We start from the raw sequence: 21616 nt of genomic DNA, 5'->3' as shown, positions 1-21616 counted from the left end.
CTGCAGTCCATGGGGAGTCACCAAGAGTGTGTCCACCCACTGGCCGTGCCAATCCACAGCAGGTGGAAGTGAACCTGGAGGCTCGGCCCAAGACCTACCGTGCCGGCATCCCCGGCGGACTGGCCGCTTCCCGGAGGCCTCTCAAGAACGCTGCCCGCATTGACAGCCCACCAAAAGCCACGAGAAGAAGAGCAGGGGCCCCACGCGTATCGTACTCATGACTCAGCGGAGATGGCAGAGTCCTCCTAACGCCAACGACTTTTGATGTGTTTCAGGTTACTGAGGCCCATTCGGTCAAGCTCAACGGGACGATGATACAAAACACTGCTGGGATTGGCGCGCTTCCTAGGAGGAAGTCCGCCCAGCCCCATCCCTCTCCCGGGTGACTTCACATCGTAACGTTTGGTCGCCGCTCGCGAGTGAGGTGTTTTTCTGTTGGTGTATCCTGGAAAGCCGCTGTGGATACGAGACAGAACTGGCCCACGCCCATCCATTGGCGGGACACTTAGGGGTCGCCAACACCACCCAAAGGATCCGACCGTCACTGGTCAGCTGGCTTTGAGACGACGTAAACTTTTGCCGTGGCTTGGGTTCTGAATGCCAGCCGACGCCGCCCGGCCTCTCCCCCCAGTCCGCTTATACTACCTTCTATCATCGAGGTGCCCTTCGAGCGCATCGGATGGATCTGGTATTGGCCACAAAGTCTGCCCGGGCTACTTAACATATTCCCGGTGATTGTCGATTACGCCATCTGCATCCAGTTATCCTCTCCGCTGGCTACCGCCAGCGCCACGCCTCAAGAACTCTTCCTCTCTCCACCCGTACGCATCCCCAGTGAGATTCTGACCACCAAGGCACCGCTCATGTCCCGTGATGGCCGACTCTGGCCGGCTGAAGATCCATCAGCCGCGCACTCCTCTGTCTACCATCCCGACCGACGGCCGCCTGGCCAGATTCAACTGAGACCTCAACGGACGCGTTTCGGCGAGACGCTTTGAGGATCGCAAGAGACTGGGACTTACCCCATACGCCCCTCTCGATCTCGAGGCCTCAGGCTCCACCGGGTTCATGTACTATCGAACCGTTGCTTCGGCCGTCAGCCCCGTGGCCTGCTGACACGCCAGAGGCCTGGGAACAGCAGCAGCAGCCGCGACCCAGAGGTCGCAGGTCGCCGAACACGCCCAGGCCAGGCGCGGACCGGATCGAACGGTGATGCCCCCAGCACGGGAACACATGACGGAGGCCCAGAGCCTGTAGCAACGCCACTACAACCGCCCGCCAGCCGCGAATCGTCGGCTATCAAGTCGCGGTTCTGGTCCCCACCAGGCCTGTAAGTTTCTGGGCCACGGCAGGGACCCGGGAGCACCGTACTGGAACGGCTAACATCTGCAACTATAAAGTCAGGCAACCCACCGACGCCGGACCTGAGCAGATCTACGGCGTCAATTTGCTTTAAGAAATGGTACTGCGGAGAACTCCATGCCACCGAAAGCCTCGTCGTCGTGACATGAACGCTGGCGCTGCTCTACCAGAAGTCAGATGCCACATCAAACATCTCGTCGGTCAGTTCTCGGATGTGTTCCCGCCACGCCCGCAGACCACATCCTACAGCATCGATGATCAAAACTCCTCCCGCATCATAGTAAAACAGCGGCCCACCGCATCCCTGAGGCTTCCGCCGCCGGGCGGCTAGAGGAGCAGAAATCCAACAAATGCTGGAAGTTGGGGTAATGAGCCATCTACGCCCTATCCAGCCTCCGAATGGCCCTGGTCCCCAAGCCTGACGGGCCGCCCCGCTTTCTGCAACGACTTCCGCGGCCCAACCAGGTTCTGAGTCTGATGGCTACCCATGCCCCGTGGATTAACTGCCAGATCACCGCCTGGGAGGGCCCACTAACACTGACCTCACCAAAGGCATTGGCAAGTCCCCAACCGCACGTAAGCAAAGCCCAAAACGGCCTCCAACTCCCGCAAACACTGGCAGTACCGGACCCTCCTTCGGCTACATCGCACCCGCCACGCCCAACTGCCTGGGCGGATATCTTCATCCGCCTCACCAACACTAAGTGCCGCCGCCATCTTGAGATGATGTGGTGGTTCACTTCTGAGACCTGGGAAGAACACTGCGCCGAGCTGTGCTATGGATCTCCGATGGCTGGACTTTGCTCACCAACCAGGAAATGTCACCTGGCGCCTACTTGCGCTGCAAGTACCTGGGATACTGCCATGCCACGGCCTAATCCAACCCCAAGAACAGAAGGTCACGGTCGTCTGGAAGCCCTCGCCCAACCACGTACAGTCCCAGGCACGCGCTTTCTGGGGTTGGCCGATATCACTGGCGTTTTATCCTCAACTTCTCCTCTATAGTCGCCTCTGACAGACTCCGTGACTTCAGGAAGGGGCAGCCCGAGAGGATACACCCTGGAGCCCCCGGGCTATGGAGGGAGGCCTTTCACCCGGATCAAGGAAGTCCTGACTTCAAGCCCGGTTCTCATGGTGCCTCGGACTTCTCGCTGCTCTCCTCCTGCAAACGGATGTGCTTCCGCACGGGTCTGGGAGCTGTCCTTGTCCCAGGTCCAGGCAGGAGGAGCATCCCGCACTCTTCATCAGCAGTGAAGCTGGAACCCAGCCGAGAGGAACCACGCAGGTGGAGAAGGAGGCCCTGGCCATCAGGTGGGCAGCCCTGAGTCAGCGCATTACCTTCGGCAATGGGCGGTTCACTCCCTGTTGACCGACCATGCACCCCTTCAATGGATGTCCCGCCAAGGACACTCAATGCCAGGTGACCTGCTGGTTCCTCGCAGCCCAGGACTTCCACTTGATGTGAAACACTGCGCTTGAAATCCTAACGGAACGCCGACGGACTCTCCCCGGCTGTGGTCAGCTTTGCAGGTCTGTCAGGGGTCACTCCTCGCCCCACCCCTGTAGCATCCCCTTGATCTCATCTCCGTTTTCTCCGCTAGACCAGGTGTGACAGCGCTGGGGGGGAGGAGGTGACGGCGCCCGAGCTACCATCAGCGTTGCCCTGGGAATAAAACCACCATCACTGGGAAAGCCAATTAATCACCGGACTCGCTGCACCTGAGCTCGCTTGCTGCGCTGATAAGCCACGCCAGGCTCGGGCACTCCAGTGAGCTACGCACACTCCTTTACATGCTGTTCTGACTGTTACATCCTTTGCACTTTCAGAAGCCAGTCCTGAACCGCCATAACGGAGCTAATTCCCAAGAATCACCTGTCAGAGATTCACCGATCGCACCCAGAGCACCGAAAGCACCCAGAAGATAACGTACCACTGCGACAGCGGCAGTAATCGCCCATTCACCTGTCACCTATATATTGTTAACAAACACCCGGGTTCAAACGCCTGTTTGTGCTGTGCTTCATCCGCCCGCGACAATATGCGTAGCCAAGGAGTGAAATACCAAGGCTAGTACAAGAAATGTACTATAAAAGCAAAGCTGTTATGTTAAGTATCGAAGCTACATAAAAGCATAATATTCTAACTAGCAACAAAAAACAACTGCTCCACTTGAAAGTGAATATACAGACTCATTTAATACAGTATGTTTGAATATAACGGTTTTATTATGTTCAAACTTGAAAGGAGACTGAAGCAGCACAAACCTGACATGATGGCAGCACTTCTTGAAATAATACAGCTATAATGCTTTGAGAATATGCCATGAATTATTAAGTGTTGCCATAGGAACAGTAGAAACCTAAGAATTGCTGCTCAGCACTGGGCACGCACACACATGACACACACACACACACACACACACACACAGCACACATACACACAACAAACAAACACACTTTCTGACATCAGGCCAGCTGTGTGGGTGTGGAAGAGTCTTATTTCTGCTTGGAAGTGGACAGACAGGAAGTGTGTGGTCACCTGTTCAGGGTCTTCAGCGCTCAGACTGGCTGGCCTTCCTAGCTCTGACCACATCAGCCAGTTTAGTGATGTAGGTTAAATAGACGACTGTGCAGCTCTGAGCCAGTTTCTCCTGACTAAGCCCCTGCTCCCAGACACCAGCAGCTTGTGTCCTCCAACCAAAAACTTTAGCTGTCTTCAGGATGCTCTCTGACAAACCACGGGAAACAACACAAAACATTTAATTTGATTTTGTTTATAAGTCTTTCTGATTTTCTTTTGTCAATCTGACAAACAGTTTCCCAGTTAAAGCAGTTTACACTCTTATTTACAACTTCAATCTTGACGTTATAAGAGTTTCGCTCCGTGGATTTCAAAATGTAATATATGCTCAAGCTGATTGGAAGATTGATGTGACCCTGAACTACAAAAGAGTCATAAGTAGCACAGGCATATTTTCTATCAATAGACAACAATATATCAGTACTTGGGCAAAGATAATGTTCCATGAAGATATTTTGTGTGCCTACTGCAACATTTAAAAACTTAATTTTTAATCTGCTTTATGCATTGCTTAGAATTTATCTAAAAACTTTTAGGAGATTTTTCTAAAGGTTTTGATGTTTTTGCATCCTCAGATTATAAATTTTCTAATAGTTGTATCTCATATTGTCCTATCTAAAACCATACAACAAATGGAAGCTTAATTACATTCAGCTTTCAGATGACGTATAACTAAATTTCCAAAAATGGACCCTTATGACTGGTTTAGTAGGCCAGGTTCATGCTATACAGACTGGAATCATTAGAACGGACTGACTTGATTCTTTTGGTTTCATTAATAAAACAAATTCACGTCATCTGTGCTTGATATGTAATGATATTTAGCGGAGCGTAGTACCTGTATTGCAAAGGTCTCGCGCTTCGGGTTGAGAGCACGCGGTGGTAAACATGATGGTGGTGTCCAGATCGCAATGATGCCAGAAACAGCACTGGCAGCGTAATGGTAAGCCTGAGCATCACGCATTGCCCGCTCTGAAGAGCCGCCGCGGCAGCACGTGAGACACCTGAGAAACAGATAGTGTTAAAACTATACAAAGTCTGACAGAAGACTGAAATCTACACGATAAGAGAAGAACAACAGTGAACCCGAGACTCTCCGAGCACTGTCGAAGGAGCTCCTTTTTGGGTGGTGGAGTCGCTGGACTGCACTGCAGTGCTCCCTGCTTACTGACCAGACCAGTGCAGCTGTAGCCCAGCTCTGTCACCTGCTTCCTGATGTGAGAACCGATCTGAAGAACAAAACACTTAACCGTTAACTGACACTCAAAGTCTATCAAACAAACAGCTTAGATATGCAGAGAGTACATCATTTTACTTGTATCGTGAATATATATTTCAAAGCGCAACAGAATATACAACAAGAAATATAGAGGACTTGGCCACAAAATCTACAGCAAAAGGAAAGTATGTAAAAATACTGGCTATTCTCAGCAGTCATGGCTGCATCTGGGCCTCGGATGCCAGGTCACCAACCTGTGGTCAGTTGATTGGCCAAAACCACCCAGCTCATCAGGTTGGTGTTGATCATAACCTGGCAAATACAGTTTTAAAAACACAACATCAGCTCCCTTCTCTATAAATACTGCATATAATTCTCCTTCTGGAACTATTCTTTGAACCATAAGATCAAAAATAAATGGAAAATATAATCAACACAGGAGTGAAGAGAACGCCATAAATGTATGGAAATAATCATTAATTTATAATACCTCAAGAATAAAAATGCACTCTGGCAGATGTTTTAAAATCAAGTTTATTTTATGCAGATGCTTTATTATTCTACTGATGTCAAATTTTTTTTTTTTTATAAAATCTATTATAGTTTCTACAATATACCTGCTTTTCCTTTTAGTCCCCTGAAGCCACGCTGACACAATATGTAAATGGCAAAGCACCACAGAAACAAGGCAACTGCAGGAAGTTTGCTGCTGTGTAAAAGAATGAAGGTATGACTATTATCCAATCAGGAGCTGTTGATTGCTACCCACCTGTGTCTTCAGAAATTGAGCACAGCCAAACATAATTGATAATTAGTGAGAATATTACTGGTTTTAATTAACCAGCCGCCTTTCTGCAAGAATTTTATTAAAGTCTGATTGAAAAATGTCTATGCTTATTTATATTTGAAAAAACGCGAAGTCAAATTGTTCATTGTTAAACACTGTATAATGTTTGTTACACATTACAATACAGTTTATCAGATTGTTCTGTAAGATGATTATCAAATGTGCTTATCAGTTTAACTAAAACCCATTATTACACTCCTTAGTTATCGTCCTTCATAATAAGTATGTACTTTGAATTCCGTGACTAAACCCTAATCTCGATTTTCAGTGTATGTTTGCATATGGCTAGTGAGGGGCATCAATGTGTCCTATGGTGTGACAGAGAAAAGTTTAACATTGAATACAAACCTTTCTCATGCTATTTGTAACTCTAAGAATGAAGACACATTTTTCTCTTGTTTCTTGTGTTAAGGTTTTTTGTTTTTGGCACCACAGGACACGATCCAAATTTTTATTGGAAGGCTACCCATACATTTTATTTTTGCCCACCAGCCACAGTGGCTTTTCTAATTGTTCCTACAATTCCTAATTGCCACCATACTGTTCCAGCACGGTTTTTACCATCTCTGAACGGGTGACAGCGATAGCTGGCCGCTTTCACCATCGTGGTCTGATAATCCACAAACGCTCTGCGTTCCATTCCAGGACCGCCTTCCATCTTATTGATGGCTGAGTGATGGAGTTGACCATGCCGCCCACCGCCTCCTGCAGCACTGGCCGCCGCCTGCCGTAGGAGTTGCAGCCAGATCATCCACCGCCTCATCATCTGAACAGACTCTCTAGAGCTTCCTGCGGTGAGCCGCCTGAGGACACACACACAATACACACACACACACACACACACACACACACACAGTACTGTAAGCCTGAGTAATACAGCAGATCTCCAACAGATCCACAATACACCACAATACAAAAAGTTTAGAATCAGTAATTTTTGAACGCAGTCTCTATGCATTAATAACATCATACATTTTGAAATATGATTGCATTTACACATTGGTTTCATTGTAATATTAATTCATTCTAGTCGCTGCCTAAAACGAATTTATTTCTGTGATGATGATGATGGTATCATTACTCCAGTTCCCAGTGTCAAGTGAAAAAAGAAGGATCATGACATTGAAAGCTGAGTAATGCTGTGATGCTGGCATTCAGCCTTGTCATAGTAAATAAATCATTTTAACTCACTTTTTATTTCAATATTTCGCATTTTTTATTATTAATAAATGCAGCTCGATAGATAAAAGCATACTGATCCCAAGCTTTCTAACCCAGTGGCAACAAACTACAAGAATCCAGCGCCGTTTTTCGCTGCATATCTTACCTTTCGGTGGTTTCCTCCAGCCTCTTTGCAGTGTAGAGTATCTGTAGGGCAGACCCCGCTTATCTTAGTTTGATCCAGGACGCCATCTGCTGCTGGCTGTTCAGATCTTCGGACACGCGCTGTCACCGGTTGGCAGCCATGATATGGCTCAAAGTAACTAAATCATCTGAGACACCTGTGAGATGACGCCACGCTTAGCTTCCAATAAACACTGAGAAATGCATTAAAACAATTAGAAAGGATTCAGACTCAGACCCAGCTGAGAGGCGCCGATGGCTGTATGGCCACCGGTTCAATCAGGTTACTGATCTCAGCGTACAGATGCTGCCATCTGCTCGTGGAAGGGCCTGCACAATATTGCAAATAGTCTCACATACTTTAATGATGAACACAAAGGTGCCCTTGGCTCTGAGGATACTGCTGTAGCTTAATTCAAGACGGCTGTAGCAAGTTTCACCTCATGGAGATGTCATCTCTAGGTGTGAGTTGCTGGCTGATTGCTGCCAGAGACGCTTGTCCACCTCTTAATGGATGCAGTTAGTTAAGAACCCCAATGGCATCATCACACCTCTGACCTGGAGCCTCTCCCTGAAACCATTTACATGATAGTCTATCAATGTGATGGTAGAAAGTACACTATTATTCAGAGACTTGTTTTGTAGTTAAGGCTCAATAAAAGTATTAAATTCAGAATACCTCACGTTAGTGATGAGTTTCTTGATGGAGTCAGACAATTCTTTCCTAGAGTGTGGGTCCGGCCAGCACAGACCATTTGGGCGGTCTTTAGGTTGACGCCAGAACGGGCCATCTGGAATCAGGCTCAGAGCTCCAGCATGGTCTTAGCGCCGCATTTATAAGGCTCCATTGCCGCCAGACCCTGCAATCAAACACACACAACTTGTAAATTCTAGCATGATCTAAAACAGGATTTGCTATCTGAGCTAATTCTGGTTCTCATTCCTGAGCCTTGTCCAACACTGAACTCATCTATTAAATTTGTGCATATTAACATAAAAATGGTCCTGACCTTTGGCTCTAAAGTCTGGAAAGAACTAATATGCTCAAATACTTACGCGTAACATAACGGAAAACTGTTTTGCCACAAGATAGTCTTTGTTTGTACTGGGCTAATTTGTGCAGGTACGCTTAGCAAACTCTGGGTTTACGAAGGCGGTCAGGTTATCCACAGCTCCCTCGGATGTGAGCGGCCCAGTGGCTTCCTTACACACTTTGTCTGTTCTCCTGGTTAAAGGCCCATCGAGAGCCTGACGCTACAGCACAAGCAGAGGCTTATATTCAACCCAATAATACCACTGCTGTTCAGAAACGGATCATAAACTCACTTTGATAGACTTGATTTATGTTGATGTGCTGCTGGCCACCCTTGGCACTCTGGACGAACTGTCTCTAGCAACTGGGTTGATGTTTTGGAGGAGGCAGAAATGACAGGCGCTGCACAAGGCTGAAGTATGTTTTGCAACAATCGCGGCAGCAGAGAGGACCTTGGGAAGACGGCATAAACACCTGGTTATTTGTGATGACTGAAAAACCAGGTCAAATGTTCCCTTTTAAGAATCTACTTCATCAATTCAATTCTAGATGCATTAAAAGTGAGAAATTCTGTAAAAAAAACAACTGGGGTGCACAATCACACCTTTAACCTCTTCCCTTTTGTTCCAAAATCCAAATCCAAAATGATCTAAATATGTTTTTATAAATAATGCGTAAAAAGTTTCATCAGGAATTACTAAATACATTATCAGTAATCTACGAATAATAGTGCACTCTCAGTAATAATATCTTTTCAAAGGGAAACCAGATATGTGTTCGCTTCCTATCTTAACGCTCTACATAGGAAAAAGCTGTGGTGTCACCTGAGACTGTAGGTGCAGGCACAGAGTACACTAGGTTCTGACAGGCCATCTGGATTGACTGTTTGGCTCTAACCTTGTTCATGAGAGAGTCCATAAGCCACTTTACTTGCCAGCCGTGACTGGCCGGGTCAGACACACCTACTCAGATACACCTGTGAGTGACAATTACAGACGAAGTATTTAAATAGTTAAATAAGTTTCTTATAGCTAAATTAAAAATCTTAAAATTTTGATACATTGACAGTTATTGAATTCAAATAAAATACAAGCAGAATAATAACACTATTGTCTTTCTGGTTTGAATTTTTGAACATTACAAAACTGCAATTCTTTAAAGTACATTACTGTTAAGCTGCTGTAGAGCAATCTGTGTTGTATAAAGCGCTGCAGAAATAGCGGTGTGTTGACCCGGACAATATATAAAGAACTATTTTCAACTTATTTGTTGCTGATGCACACATCAACAAGACCTGTATAAACAATGTCGTAAACCCACACAATATCTCATCTTTTGATCTAAATTTGACTATTAAAACTTAAAATTCTGATTACAGAAATACAGAAGGAAAAAATTGACAGTTAAAACTTATCAAAAACTCACTCAGGCACGCACACACACACACAAATAAAAAAACACTTCTAATTAAATGGCTGCTGAGTGTTTATGAATCCATTTTAGAACAACACAGAAAGTAGTTAAATATGACACACTGGACATCAAACCCATGATATATTCTATTTGCACAAGTGTGTAAGAGTGTGTTCTTTGCCTGTAAATAATAAAAACATGACGTGTGTGCGAACAGGCAGCAAAGGAGAGACCATGAAGGCAAATGTGTTTGTTCATTTTAATACGCTCCTGTAGCTCCAGATGTTTGATGCACCGTGAGCCTGGTACATTTAATTACGCACCTCCTTTTAGGCCGAGGAGAGAGAGGAGTTTCACACACACATTGTGTTTTTACCTGAGCTAGCTGCCTCAGTGAGACCACAGCGCTTAGATGCTGAACTGGCCTGAGTCTCCAAATTCTGGCAAGTTACTGTTCTTGGCATTATGGGAAATGCCAGCCATAGCCTCACCCAAAACCTGCACACAATATCAAACGTTAACATCAATGGCAGCCGGTGCATATACTTTTTCAGCCCTTGTAATTGTGAAGCTGATCTGTGTCCCACCTTTGAGTTCTCCATCACACTGTCAATGCAGTCAAAGTAGCCCAAATCATTGACCGCTTCCTGTGGGATTCTCCAGCATTCCCCAACCGCCTGCAGACGCACACAGTTAACACGCGCATGGCAGATTCAGCAAAATTGATATTGCTTGATATGTTTCAAGTTTACGATTTTATATAGTTCTAGATAAAATCAGTCATAAAATCACATTCTAGAGAAAGCAAACGCTTTCTTTTGTGCCAATGTTTTGCTATTAAACATGTAGTGCTGTTTAGATTTATTGCTAATAAAAAGAATATTAAAAAAGTATCATAATTTCTCTAAAATATGAAACAGGCTAACTGATTTCAAGTATTGATAATAATCAGAAATGTTAATCGAGTAGCCAATCAGCACATTAGAATGATTTCTGAAGGATCATGCAACACATAAAAATTAAGCTTTGATCACACCGGCGATCAATTACGGTGACAAAATATTCAGAGAAAAGTGATTTTAAATTGCAATAATATTTTACAATACTTACTTTTACTGTACATTTAAAGAAATAAATGCAGCTGTTATGGCTAAGAAGAGACTTAAAAACATTAAAACGCCTTTACTGACTCTGTGAGACTTTTGAGCAAAAGACTAGCATGAGTATATTCTGTACGCTTTTAGCCGACAAGAAAAAATCAAAACAATATTGACATTTCCAGTATCATCCAAAAACAGTACAACAAAATAACTGCAGATATCAAAGCAGGGATTTCTAGTCATGCGCATACATGTATCACGGAAGAAGATATGTATATACATAAAACTACATATTTGTCAAGCATTTCCATTACATTATTCTAATAAATAATGTAATAAAAACAAAGGGACAACGGTGGCATCAAAAAGGTGTGTCATCTCTCCTCATAAAACACTGTTGAGTTCAGATTCAGATCAAATCTGAATGTGAGAGAATCTAATCGCTGTAACATGAGAGTGAGTCACACAAACTGATGAACATACAGAAGTAAAAGAGAGAGTAGAAGCACCTCAACAAGCTCACGGAGAGCGTTGTCACCTCCTTTGTCCCGGAGACCTGCTGGGTACACATGCTGATCAGCTGATTAATGCTGTCTGTCACCACTTCTCGAGAGAGGGAGAGACACAGAGAGAAGGGACATTAGAGTTTGCTAGGAAGGGAAGGAATAGTGTGAGAGATCTGTGAGGAACAATCCACCCACGTGTGTTACCACACACACTGACTCTCTCTCTCTTTCTCTCTCTCTAATGCCTGTGAGGAGTGATGGGAGTTTTTGGATTATGAGCGCCAAAGCCATTAGCTGCTGTTGTTTCACCCTGTCTTCCTCTTCCCCTCACACACACATCAGAGAGCAGCAGCAAGATAAAACAGGTTTGCTTTTAGATGCCCATTACATAATTGTGCTCATTCCAACCCAAATGTGCAGAAAGCGAGCATGCCACTTATGTAATGTATGTCAATAGAGGAGCTATGTGTGTGTGTGCAGGCGCGTGTTTTTTCTTACTATCACAGGCACTGTTTGGCTCAGCATGCCATCACACAGCACAACATCTGACTCCATCCTCCAAAGAAAGAGTGCAGGGCTCTGTTCCAAATCACAGCAAGCTGCATTTTAGATGCTTTCAAATAGTAGCTGGATAACTATAACGGGTTACTTTTAGCCAAATGTGATCACTTTTATTAATTGCTTTGTGAAATGTTTTGTGTGATTCCAACAAGTCACATGGATTCCTGTGTTTCAAAAAAAAAAAAAAAAAAAAAAAAAAAAAAAAAAAAAAAAAATTCTCGTTTTCTGTATGAGATGCTTTATACATCTCCATGCTACAGATGATGAAGATTTGTTTAATATAATGTTTATGCACCAAAAGCAGAGCGATTCATTTGAAGCATGCCACACGGACCTCACTAGAGCAGATGTGTCTATCAGTCTCAGTTGACTAAAACAGTGCTGTAGGAACATTAACTCTAAAATAAAAGAAATAAAGATTGCAAAATAAAGATTGCATAAAGAACTAATATGAAATAATATATATTATTGTGGGAATTTTTTTGTCATATCACCCAGCCCTACATGTAAATACAATATTATAATATTTTAAATAATCCAGCATCAACAACCTGGTTGAAACAAATTGAAATGAAATTAAATTAAATTGGCAATATAGCAGATGCTTTGCCACTCTCATAGAATGACGATGTGGTTGTGTCCAAATCATACTTCTGTGTAGATACTGCTTTTGAAAAGTAATTACTGAGCAATTATTAAAAACTATTTTCTAGAATATAAATAGTATGAATATAATCCAGATTTGGCATTGACCAATGTGTTTGTTTTTTACACTGCATTACCCTTACATTTAGTGTTTTGAGCAATTCCTCTCTCTCTCAAAAAGAGAAAACTGATTTTTTAGCATTCCTTTTATAAGATATTGCAATAATTGCTTTACTGTGAATATAATGGCCACAATAATCAATGTAGTTAAAATCTGATATCATGACAGCCCTAAAACGTTGCTTGTGGAAGAGCACTGCATTACATGGAATGCCAAAACAGAACATTATCAAGACCTTACAATAACTGCTTTTTTGCTTAATGTTATACATTTGCTTATAACCTTCTATACTGATACTTGATGACAAAACATGAATTGAACAGCAGAAGATATCTGATTCTAACCGAGCGGCAGCAGCTAGCTGGTTCTTCAGGTTGGGTGAGTTGGGGTCTGTGGACAGAGCTTTAGCAGCCAGCAGAAGTTTGCTGGAGGACATGGAGATGGTCTTAAGGTTGGTAACCACTTGAGTCTGGTCCTCTTTAGACTGCAGGAAGAGACAAGAGGAGAAGATGCTGTTCAGCTATCCACTCATTCATTCATCAATCAAGTGTCAAATGACTTTCAGGATCTAATGTTAACGAAAAATACATTTTTTAATTTGTCACTTGTATCAGTGACATGTAATTATCAGACATCAACTGATTCTATAGCTAGAATAATTCAGAAGTAGGTCATGACTGTAAGAGCTGGCGTTAAAATTGTACTGCCAGGTTTTACTAAGGACGCTGTGAAAGATTAGCGCTGTAAAGGCGTGGTAAATATATTTTTTGCACCTGACCTTACTCAATATGCATTTCTCGGAGTTTCCTTTCAGACAAAATTAATGGGAGGAGAGTAACTCTTCATCAGTATTTTTCACACATATATTAAATTTATTTTTCAATGCTAGAAGAACACCTCGCACCAAACATCTCGCTTGCCAAGCCATGCGTTATTCTATAGCCTTTATAGTCTTGATAAAATGAATATGTCCACACCTGGGATTGTCCAGCCATGTCCACTCCAGCCTGCAGGAAGTGATTGAAGTCTTGTCCGAACTTCCCGGAGGCTTTGCCAGGTCCTGGTGGTGCCATTGACGCCTGCACCAGCTCATTGGCTGACTGGTTCAGTCCAGCTGCTGCCTCGTTCAGATTCGCCTGAGCCTCCTGGAAACTCTTTCCCACTCACTGGGAACTGAAAATTAGATAGAAACAGGAACTGTGATAAGGCTCAGGGTAGTGATTAATAGAAACAGGAAACACAAGTAAGCATTGCAACTAAACCAAAAACAAGACATTTCTAGACAGACTTGGTTGTTGGCTTGAGAAACCCTGGCTAGAAGGTTTTAAGTATTTCAAGTTTATAGTTTTGAAATATTTGAGGCCATGCAACTAAATGGATAGACTGATGGCTAGACATTTAATTAATGATGGAAAGAATCAACCTAAAGACAGACAAACTGACAGAGTGCTGGAACAACTGAAAGATTTATGAAAAAATTCAAGTTGCGTAACATCTCATGTTATGTTTTTATTAAATCGACAATCCTAATCCATTCTCTGACAGTAGGTGGTGCTTATGAAACAACAGAAATGCAGAGGCACACAATAGCAGAGCTGTGCAACTTAAAAATTTTTATACCAAAAGGAATTAAATAGTATTTTCTATTTTTAACTAGCTGTTTAGATTTTTGTATTTGCTACTGTGTTTATCAAATGGTTCCAGATTCTTCTTCCGCTTTTTATTTTGCTTAGCAAAACAGTCTTTGTTAGCGCCACCAAGCTTACTACAAGGGACAATTAGTGTGTCTCTATAAGCTAGAGTCTTCTTAACAGAGAGGTGCAAAGAGAGATTAGCACACCTCTCCATAAATAATTACGTTGCCCTGACAGCATGCAAATGTTTTTTTTTGGTCTGAACAGACACAAAAGGTTTTGATGTGAACAAGCCTTTAGCGCTGGACAGTTTTTGTGTAATCAAGTGTGTACGACCAGCCGACATCAATTACATTATATAATGCACTTTAGACAAAAGTCACAAGACCATCCGACGACAACAATAATAATGCAAATTGCATTCTGGAAAATACTTTGTGAAACGTCTTTATAGCCAGGGGACTCACTTTATCAGACAGGAGTTTCTTGCTGGCTTCTCCTACAGTTCTGATGGCATTATCCACGTCTCTCTGCCCCGGCAGACAGTTTACGGAGCGGTTCAGAGCCTGAGACACTGCCTTAGCTACCTGCAAACGCACACACTCCAGTCATCAGCAGAACATTTAAGATGCTTCTCCGGTTATGCTAATCATAGATGCACAACAGGCAATTTTCTTCTCAAAATAATGGGTACTTCACCCTACAGCAGACCAAATCTCCCTTCAGCAATTAAAAGGGAGGTTTCGTTACTGAATTTAAACCCGCTCTATTGAGCTACTCTAAGTATTCATGCAGAGGTTGGGTTTAACCTGGGCCAGTCTCTGTTGGCTGTCAGGGTCTCCCGGTTTGGCGATGGCTCTTGGTCTCTCGATCAGGCTGGCTGATTTGTCCATGACATCTGCGGTGCAGTCCAGCATGGCATTACGGGCATGAGGGTCCTCCGTGTTGGCGGCCACTCCACGTGCAGCCGGCCAGTGAACGAGAGCCTGGGCTACATCACGAGCAGCCATACCTGCAAAACATTTGGAATGAACGCATAAGCAACCCTTATGGTTTTAAAACCTGCAACATACGGGGTTGAGTTATGAGACGGAGCTTTAACCACTATGCCACAACTGTGTCTGTTTCCTCCATTTGCTACAGCAGCGACAGATAAATAACATATTCCACAGACAGGGGTGCTGCATAACATTGGACAAATAGCTAGCTCTATGTAAATTTGATGGGGTTACCTGTGTAGTTCTCATTGCCTTGGGTGGCTTCACTGAGAAGCTGAGCGATAGCAGAGCTCACGGCTTTAGTGCTAGAGCCCAGATCCTGAGAACACTTCTCCAGCTACACACACACACACACACACGTTACGAAACTTTGTTAAAGGCATTTCAGAAACCATGTTCAAATTATAGATATGATGAGTGATTTTCCCTTCAAAAGAAATATTTTTTAAGACTTAAAAACAAACAAACAAAAACAATATTTAGTAACATTTCATTAGGCGTAAAACTAAAATGAACAAAATGAAGACAGATTTCAGTTTTTCCCATCAGTCGTTCTCAATCCTTTTCATTGTTCGTGATTTACAGGATTATGATTTAAATATTTTTACTCAGAATTTCTGTTTTGGTCACCACAAAGATGTACGCTTATTGCAAAAATGTGTTTTAAGATTATTATTTGTTGTTTTGCAGAGATCAAACAAATGCATGTAGAGCACATACGCATACTGTGTACTGATATACTCACCGTTTCTCCAGGCAGGGGTCTGAGTTTGCCTTCAGCAGCTGAAGCTTTGGCCTCCTGCATGTCCCTCTCAGCCCTCGTACCATTGTGAGAGCATTATCAATCTCCAGAGGACCACATGCTTCCTGAGCCTGTGTCAGACAAAGACAAACAGAGACGTACATAGATTTCAGAAAAATGTTTATATATAAAAATATACATATATTTTTAAATATAAATTTTATGGATATATAGCCATGAAAATACATGTACATATTTTCTAATTATACTGCATTTAACAATATGTGTGTATACTTATATATAGATAATACATATACACAGAATACAGCACTAAATAATAAAGATCAGATTACTTAAATTATAACAATTAAACAAAAATGAATAATGTATTTTTGCAATAATACACTATAAATTTAAAAACAAGTGTTAATAATAATAATAAACATATTATTTTTTTACAAAACACCAGGAAAACTATAATACACAACTGTCTTAATTTCTGTATTTTTAAACATTCAACAATAAATCTTTTATTACGGTGGTGAACCAAAACTTCATAACACTTCTCCCCAATCAAATTAACTATCAAACTGAATGTAAATCTCTGCCATGGTACCTTTTGCGCGTGGTGCGCAGCTCAGCAGAGCGCTAGCCAGGTTTTTTGGAGCACTGACTGAGCTGCATGGCAGATGCCTGGTCACTGATGGTGGGAACCGTGGCTTTTGCTGCAGTCACCATTTTCGCTCCGGGCTGATGTAAAGTGCAGACATTGTGAGCTCAAATGATGCAGATTAGCACTTTATAACACAAAGTGAAGGTCAGAAGAGTGAATGGACCTGGAGGAAGTTCTGACTGGCTCCAATCAGGGCGAGCTGGGCGCTGGGGCTGTCAGGCTGAGCTTGACTTCCTCTCACACCCTGAACTAGCTGAGGGATCTGATCTGCCACCACCTGCAAACAAATCAGCACACTGATCATGTTCGTGTTCTATTATTCCTAATTATATAGGCCTTGCTTACTATACAGTCAATATACGTAATCCATTACATAGCTTTCTATAGATTTATATAGACTTTCTAAAGATTAATTTGTTCTGACAGTTCTGACAATGCGAGAATGTGTCTGAATAAATTTTGGTTAGACTGTATATCAATCATAAACTGCAAGCAAGAAAACTGTAGTAATTTATCAAAAATTACTGTTAAGCACAGAATTACGCTTTATGTTTCAAGTCTGTTCACATCAGCCTTTCACAAACACATCGCCTACGTGAACCAGTTTTTTAACCCGAGAGGAACAGGAAGTGGGTGTTGAGAGAAACACACCTTGCAGCTCTGCACGAGTTGCTGCTGGGCAGCAGGGTTCTTGTTGGAAGAGGCGCATTCTGCGCGCGGCAGCAATCGTCTGAGTGGCAGCTGCAGCCGCCTGTTTGGCTGCATTCTGACCAACAGATGTGACACAAACATATGTATTATAAACCACATAAAAAAAAAAATTGTCTTAGATATATACCAACTGAACTGCGAAATTCTAAAATCTCAAAAACTGCTTGTTAAACACCCAATTTGAAATCACCAATAAAGTCAGACATTTACTGACACACTAATATGGTTTCTTACTCACATATTGTACATTGCATTTCCTTCCCATTTATAATAAAACACTGAACAGTCTCTGTATATATACACGACTGGTCAAAAGTTTGGAACAAATACACTTCTTTAACACTCTTAAACTCTCTCTTTGCTCTCCAAGTTCAAACTTAGATCCTACTTTATATAGTGTGCATACATTTAAAATACTAATTTATTACAATGCACTTATACACGTTTTTACATTGAACTTCTATTAAAAATACCTGCATGTAATCACATCTGTACTTAACTTCTATAATTGCATTTATGTAGACTCCTAAAACCAAAATAAATACATAAAATTTAATAGTAGTAAATAGTAGTCAAGGCCACTTAATATAAAGTTGGGCAAACTTCTTTATTAATGTTTTAAGTAAAGTCTTTGAATGTTTTTTAGCTTTTATAAGGATCACACGACATTGAATACTGGAGAAATGGCTATTGATTTTATAACAGTAGTAAATTACATTTTTTTTAAATAAATTGGAACAAAAAAATTTACTTTTGGTCAGCATACGTGACAGACAGACAGGTCTAGTTGGTTTTAGGATCATTTGCCTGCTTTCTAGATGGTGCTATTTATTTCTGATATTTCAGCTGGTTAAGTTTATATTTTGGTGGCTGCTAGAGCGACTTGGGTCTTCTGGAGTATTTTGGCTCTGGCAGGAGGCTGATAGGACAGGCAGCCAGTTAGACAGACAGATAGATATTACAAAGAATTAAGCCGCACATGCTGTTCTTTTTTTTTTTTTTTTTTACTGTTGACTATAAGCAACAGTATAAAACAGAAACAGGTCTGTGGAGTTTGCGAAACCTAGCAGTTCTTCTTTCTCAAGTTGCAACAAGTTAGTTGTGAAACTGCATCACTGAGCTGTACGTACTGCAGCCTTTTAAACATGTGATAAATCTTTTCTCATTGTAGCCTTTGGCAAGATTGAACTCCATGAGCTATAAAACATCATATGACTTTACCCCAAATAGGGCAAAGAGATGTTATAATTGGCAAAACTTCTAGAATTCATCTCAGTGCAGCTAATTGTTTTCAAAAAAGAATGTGACCTCATACGTGCACAAAAAAGGTTCAAGAGGTTTGGAATTGTGCGCTTCAGTTCTCACCTCCAGTTTGTTGACCAGCCTCTTTTAATGGCGCTTCTGTGCAGCAGCATTGGTGGCCATGCGCAGACCCTCCGCAGCTTCACGCAGCTTCTGCTGCTGCTCCTCACTGTCAGGGTTAGCAGCCGCACCCTGCCAGCACACACGCAACACACTCAGCTCCGAACGCACAGATATCCATTCTAAAAACACACACCAAGGCATGTCTTCTGTCCCACCTTCGCAGCTTCTACCATCTTGGCGGTGGCATCAGCCAGGAGTTTGGCAGCAGACAGAAGTTTGCGGGAGTTCTCCAGGTCGGTTTCACCCTCCGCAATGGCTTTGATGGCATTGACTAAATCTGAGGTGGCCTGAGCAAGGATCCGAGCCTGTCGCACCATCTCCCCTGAACACAGAGAGGAATGCGCCTGTGCGTGAGCTCCATTCATACGAATATCAACAAGTCTCTGCACATCAGTCCAAACTATATTAAACACAGACTATTACATGTTCCTGTTTTGATTTCTTTTATTTCATTTTTATTTAATAAGAGGTCAGCTATCTTCATGACAAAAATTTAGAAAATACAATAATAACCATCATTTTGACATTCAGCAGATGCCTTTATATAAAGTTGTGAAATTTTGATTACTTTTATCAAGCATTCAGTAAAGTAAGGCATTACTTTTTAATTTACATGAAAAACATCTGAAATGCTTTTTCAAAAAAAGTAACCTGCACAAATACACAATATTAAAGAATGCGAGAAATACAAGCACAGAATGATGCAAACCTGCAATAATTAAATGTTAAATATAAATATATATATACGATATTTATGTATTTATTTGCTACTGACCTTCCATGATCCAATTCAACCATACTAATAAGTAAAAATTATTTAAGTTAAAACATAACAATTTTAGGCTTTTTTTTTTTTTAATCCTGTCATATTCTGGAGGTGAGATAAGCTAATTAAGCCTGAAGATCCAGTTAAACAATGAATAAATTTTTTTTGTTTCTTATAGCATTATAGTTTTGAATTGTTTGTAGAGTGATCAATGTGTGCATATGTAGTAAATGTGTTAGGAAGGAACTCATTTTATTTTTTTACATAAAATTAACAAAAAGATTGTTCATTTTTCTCGGAGACTCGAGGACTGTAAAATGATCACATGTGTGTATATATGTTTTTCGTGTAATCTATCTAAATCTTACAATACATGGCCACTTCCAATACAGTAAGGAAAAGGCTTAAACATATTCCTAGTACCTCGTCTCCCATGGAGCTGAAGATGTTATCGGTCACATCCAGGATGCGGTCAGTGGCCTCTCCGCGCCGTCCGATTGGCTGTCCTCCGCTGGCGTACTTGTCTGATATGCTGCAGCAGCTCGTTGAGAGCCTGAGTGACACCTGTGGCGGCCACACCCACCTGTTTGAGCAGCTGCTCGTCATTGGTCGCGCCCTGTGACGCCTCCACGCAACCCTCCACAGACTTAGCCACCAGCTTCCCGGCCTCGATGAGCTGCTCCTGACACACAGGGGAACTGATGGTGGGAGCCACCACCTGAAACGCAGATAAAACACACACACAGGCATCAGCTGAGGTCAGCAAGGAGTCAGTGGATGAGACCGGTGTGAACGCTTACTCGGGTGCAGGCCACAAGCTGTGACGTGGACAGGGCACACTGGGTGGCAGCGGCAATCACTCGGTTCTGTTGAGCTGAATCTTCTGTTTTCTGAGCCACATTCTTGGCTTTTAACACCAGAGCCGCCGCTGCATTAGCCACAGCCTTTGCCAACTGCATCAACATGTCCTACACACGCACATGCAAAAAAAAAAATTATTTGACTTAATCAAACAGACTTAATAGCATAAACCATGGGCATTTTTCTAAATGAAACAATTTTGAATTGACTGCATGTTACCCAAACTATCCATTTTATTAATAAAAATCTGATAAAAAAGTTGAATAGCATTTGAATTTCAGCAATATAGTTGTTCAAAACAATAATAATTTTATGATTTTCAAAACATTCTAATGTCACACGGATGTTTGGTCTAATTTTTGCTATGTTAAAACATGGAAGAAAAATCACATGCATCTCACAATTTTGAACCCCCAGTTTTTCCAGACCTGTTCCATTCATAATATACTGTATCTCACATAATGCAAGTCTGCAGCAAACATCTGGCTTGCGAAGCTCCCTTTCCAATATCTGATCAATTTCCTCAGGACAAAATCATATTCCTTATTATCCGAGAAGCCATATAGCATCACTTTCACTTACATTCTCAACAGGAAAGAAAATCTGGTTGCAATTTCTATTTCTATATATAAAAATAATTTACTTTGTTGCATTAGAGTGACTCTTAGATCAGTTCTGACGAGACACATCCTATAATCTATTCTAAAGGACAACTGCTCAATTTGAAATTCTAAAATATATGTACTCTTTTTACAATGAAGACCAGAAGAATCATTAGTGAAATACGGCAATGACAGAAATAGATCAACTAACACGCACTATATACACATGCTCTAGCTCATTTACATGCAGGATAAAGGTCATTCTCAAAATATTGTTGGCATGTCCCTTGAGTTTATGAAAATTATTTTAGTATCGAGACAATACTAAAGCAAAGAAGTTGCTAATAAATACTTTTTATTTACTGTGTACCACATCAGCAGAGAAAATTTTGTACTATAAACAAATATTTAAAGAACAGGAATAAAGAACAAGCGGTGTTGTACAAAAACAAGAGGGCAGGGCGGCACTAGA

The 21616-nt window shown here is 42.1% G+C and overlaps 1 protein-coding gene across 1 annotated transcript in view; it reads right to left on the bottom strand.

Annotated features, from left to right (window-relative positions):
* The window catches only part of LOC122352388 (talin-1-like), a 66609-nt gene that overhangs the window by 12484 nt on the left and 32509 nt on the right, over positions 1 to 21616 (bottom strand). Inside the window, 30 exon segments of the mRNA XM_043249801.1 lie at positions 281 to 504; positions 1122 to 1525; positions 2298 to 2435; positions 2501 to 2845; positions 3951 to 4025; positions 4782 to 4947; positions 5030 to 5172; positions 6551 to 6733; positions 7337 to 7455; positions 8481 to 8607; positions 9284 to 9348; positions 10225 to 10297; positions 10387 to 10476; positions 11423 to 11502; positions 13030 to 13216; positions 13710 to 13894; positions 14830 to 14953; positions 15176 to 15378; positions 15599 to 15701; positions 16110 to 16183; positions 16186 to 16239; positions 16724 to 16856; positions 16943 to 17056; positions 17431 to 17490; positions 17492 to 17545; positions 18856 to 18984; positions 19071 to 19240; positions 20107 to 20200; positions 20202 to 20399; positions 20482 to 20649. Coding sequence (XP_043105736.1) covers positions 281 to 504; positions 1122 to 1525; positions 2298 to 2435; positions 2501 to 2845; positions 3951 to 4025; positions 4782 to 4947; positions 5030 to 5172; positions 6551 to 6733; positions 7337 to 7455; positions 8481 to 8607; positions 9284 to 9348; positions 10225 to 10297; positions 10387 to 10476; positions 11423 to 11502; positions 13030 to 13216; positions 13710 to 13894; positions 14830 to 14953; positions 15176 to 15378; positions 15599 to 15701; positions 16110 to 16183; positions 16186 to 16239; positions 16724 to 16856; positions 16943 to 17056; positions 17431 to 17490; positions 17492 to 17545; positions 18856 to 18984; positions 19071 to 19240; positions 20107 to 20200; positions 20202 to 20399; positions 20482 to 20649 — 4282 coding nt within the window.

The sequence above is a fragment of the Puntigrus tetrazona genome, chromosome 10, assembly GCF_018831695.1.
Source record: "Puntigrus tetrazona isolate hp1 chromosome 10, ASM1883169v1, whole genome shotgun sequence".
NCBI lineage: Eukaryota > Metazoa > Chordata > Actinopteri > Cypriniformes > Cyprinidae > Puntigrus > Puntigrus tetrazona.
Note: the sequence above shows the minus strand (reverse complement) of the source record. Positions and strands in the feature narration are given on the sequence as shown.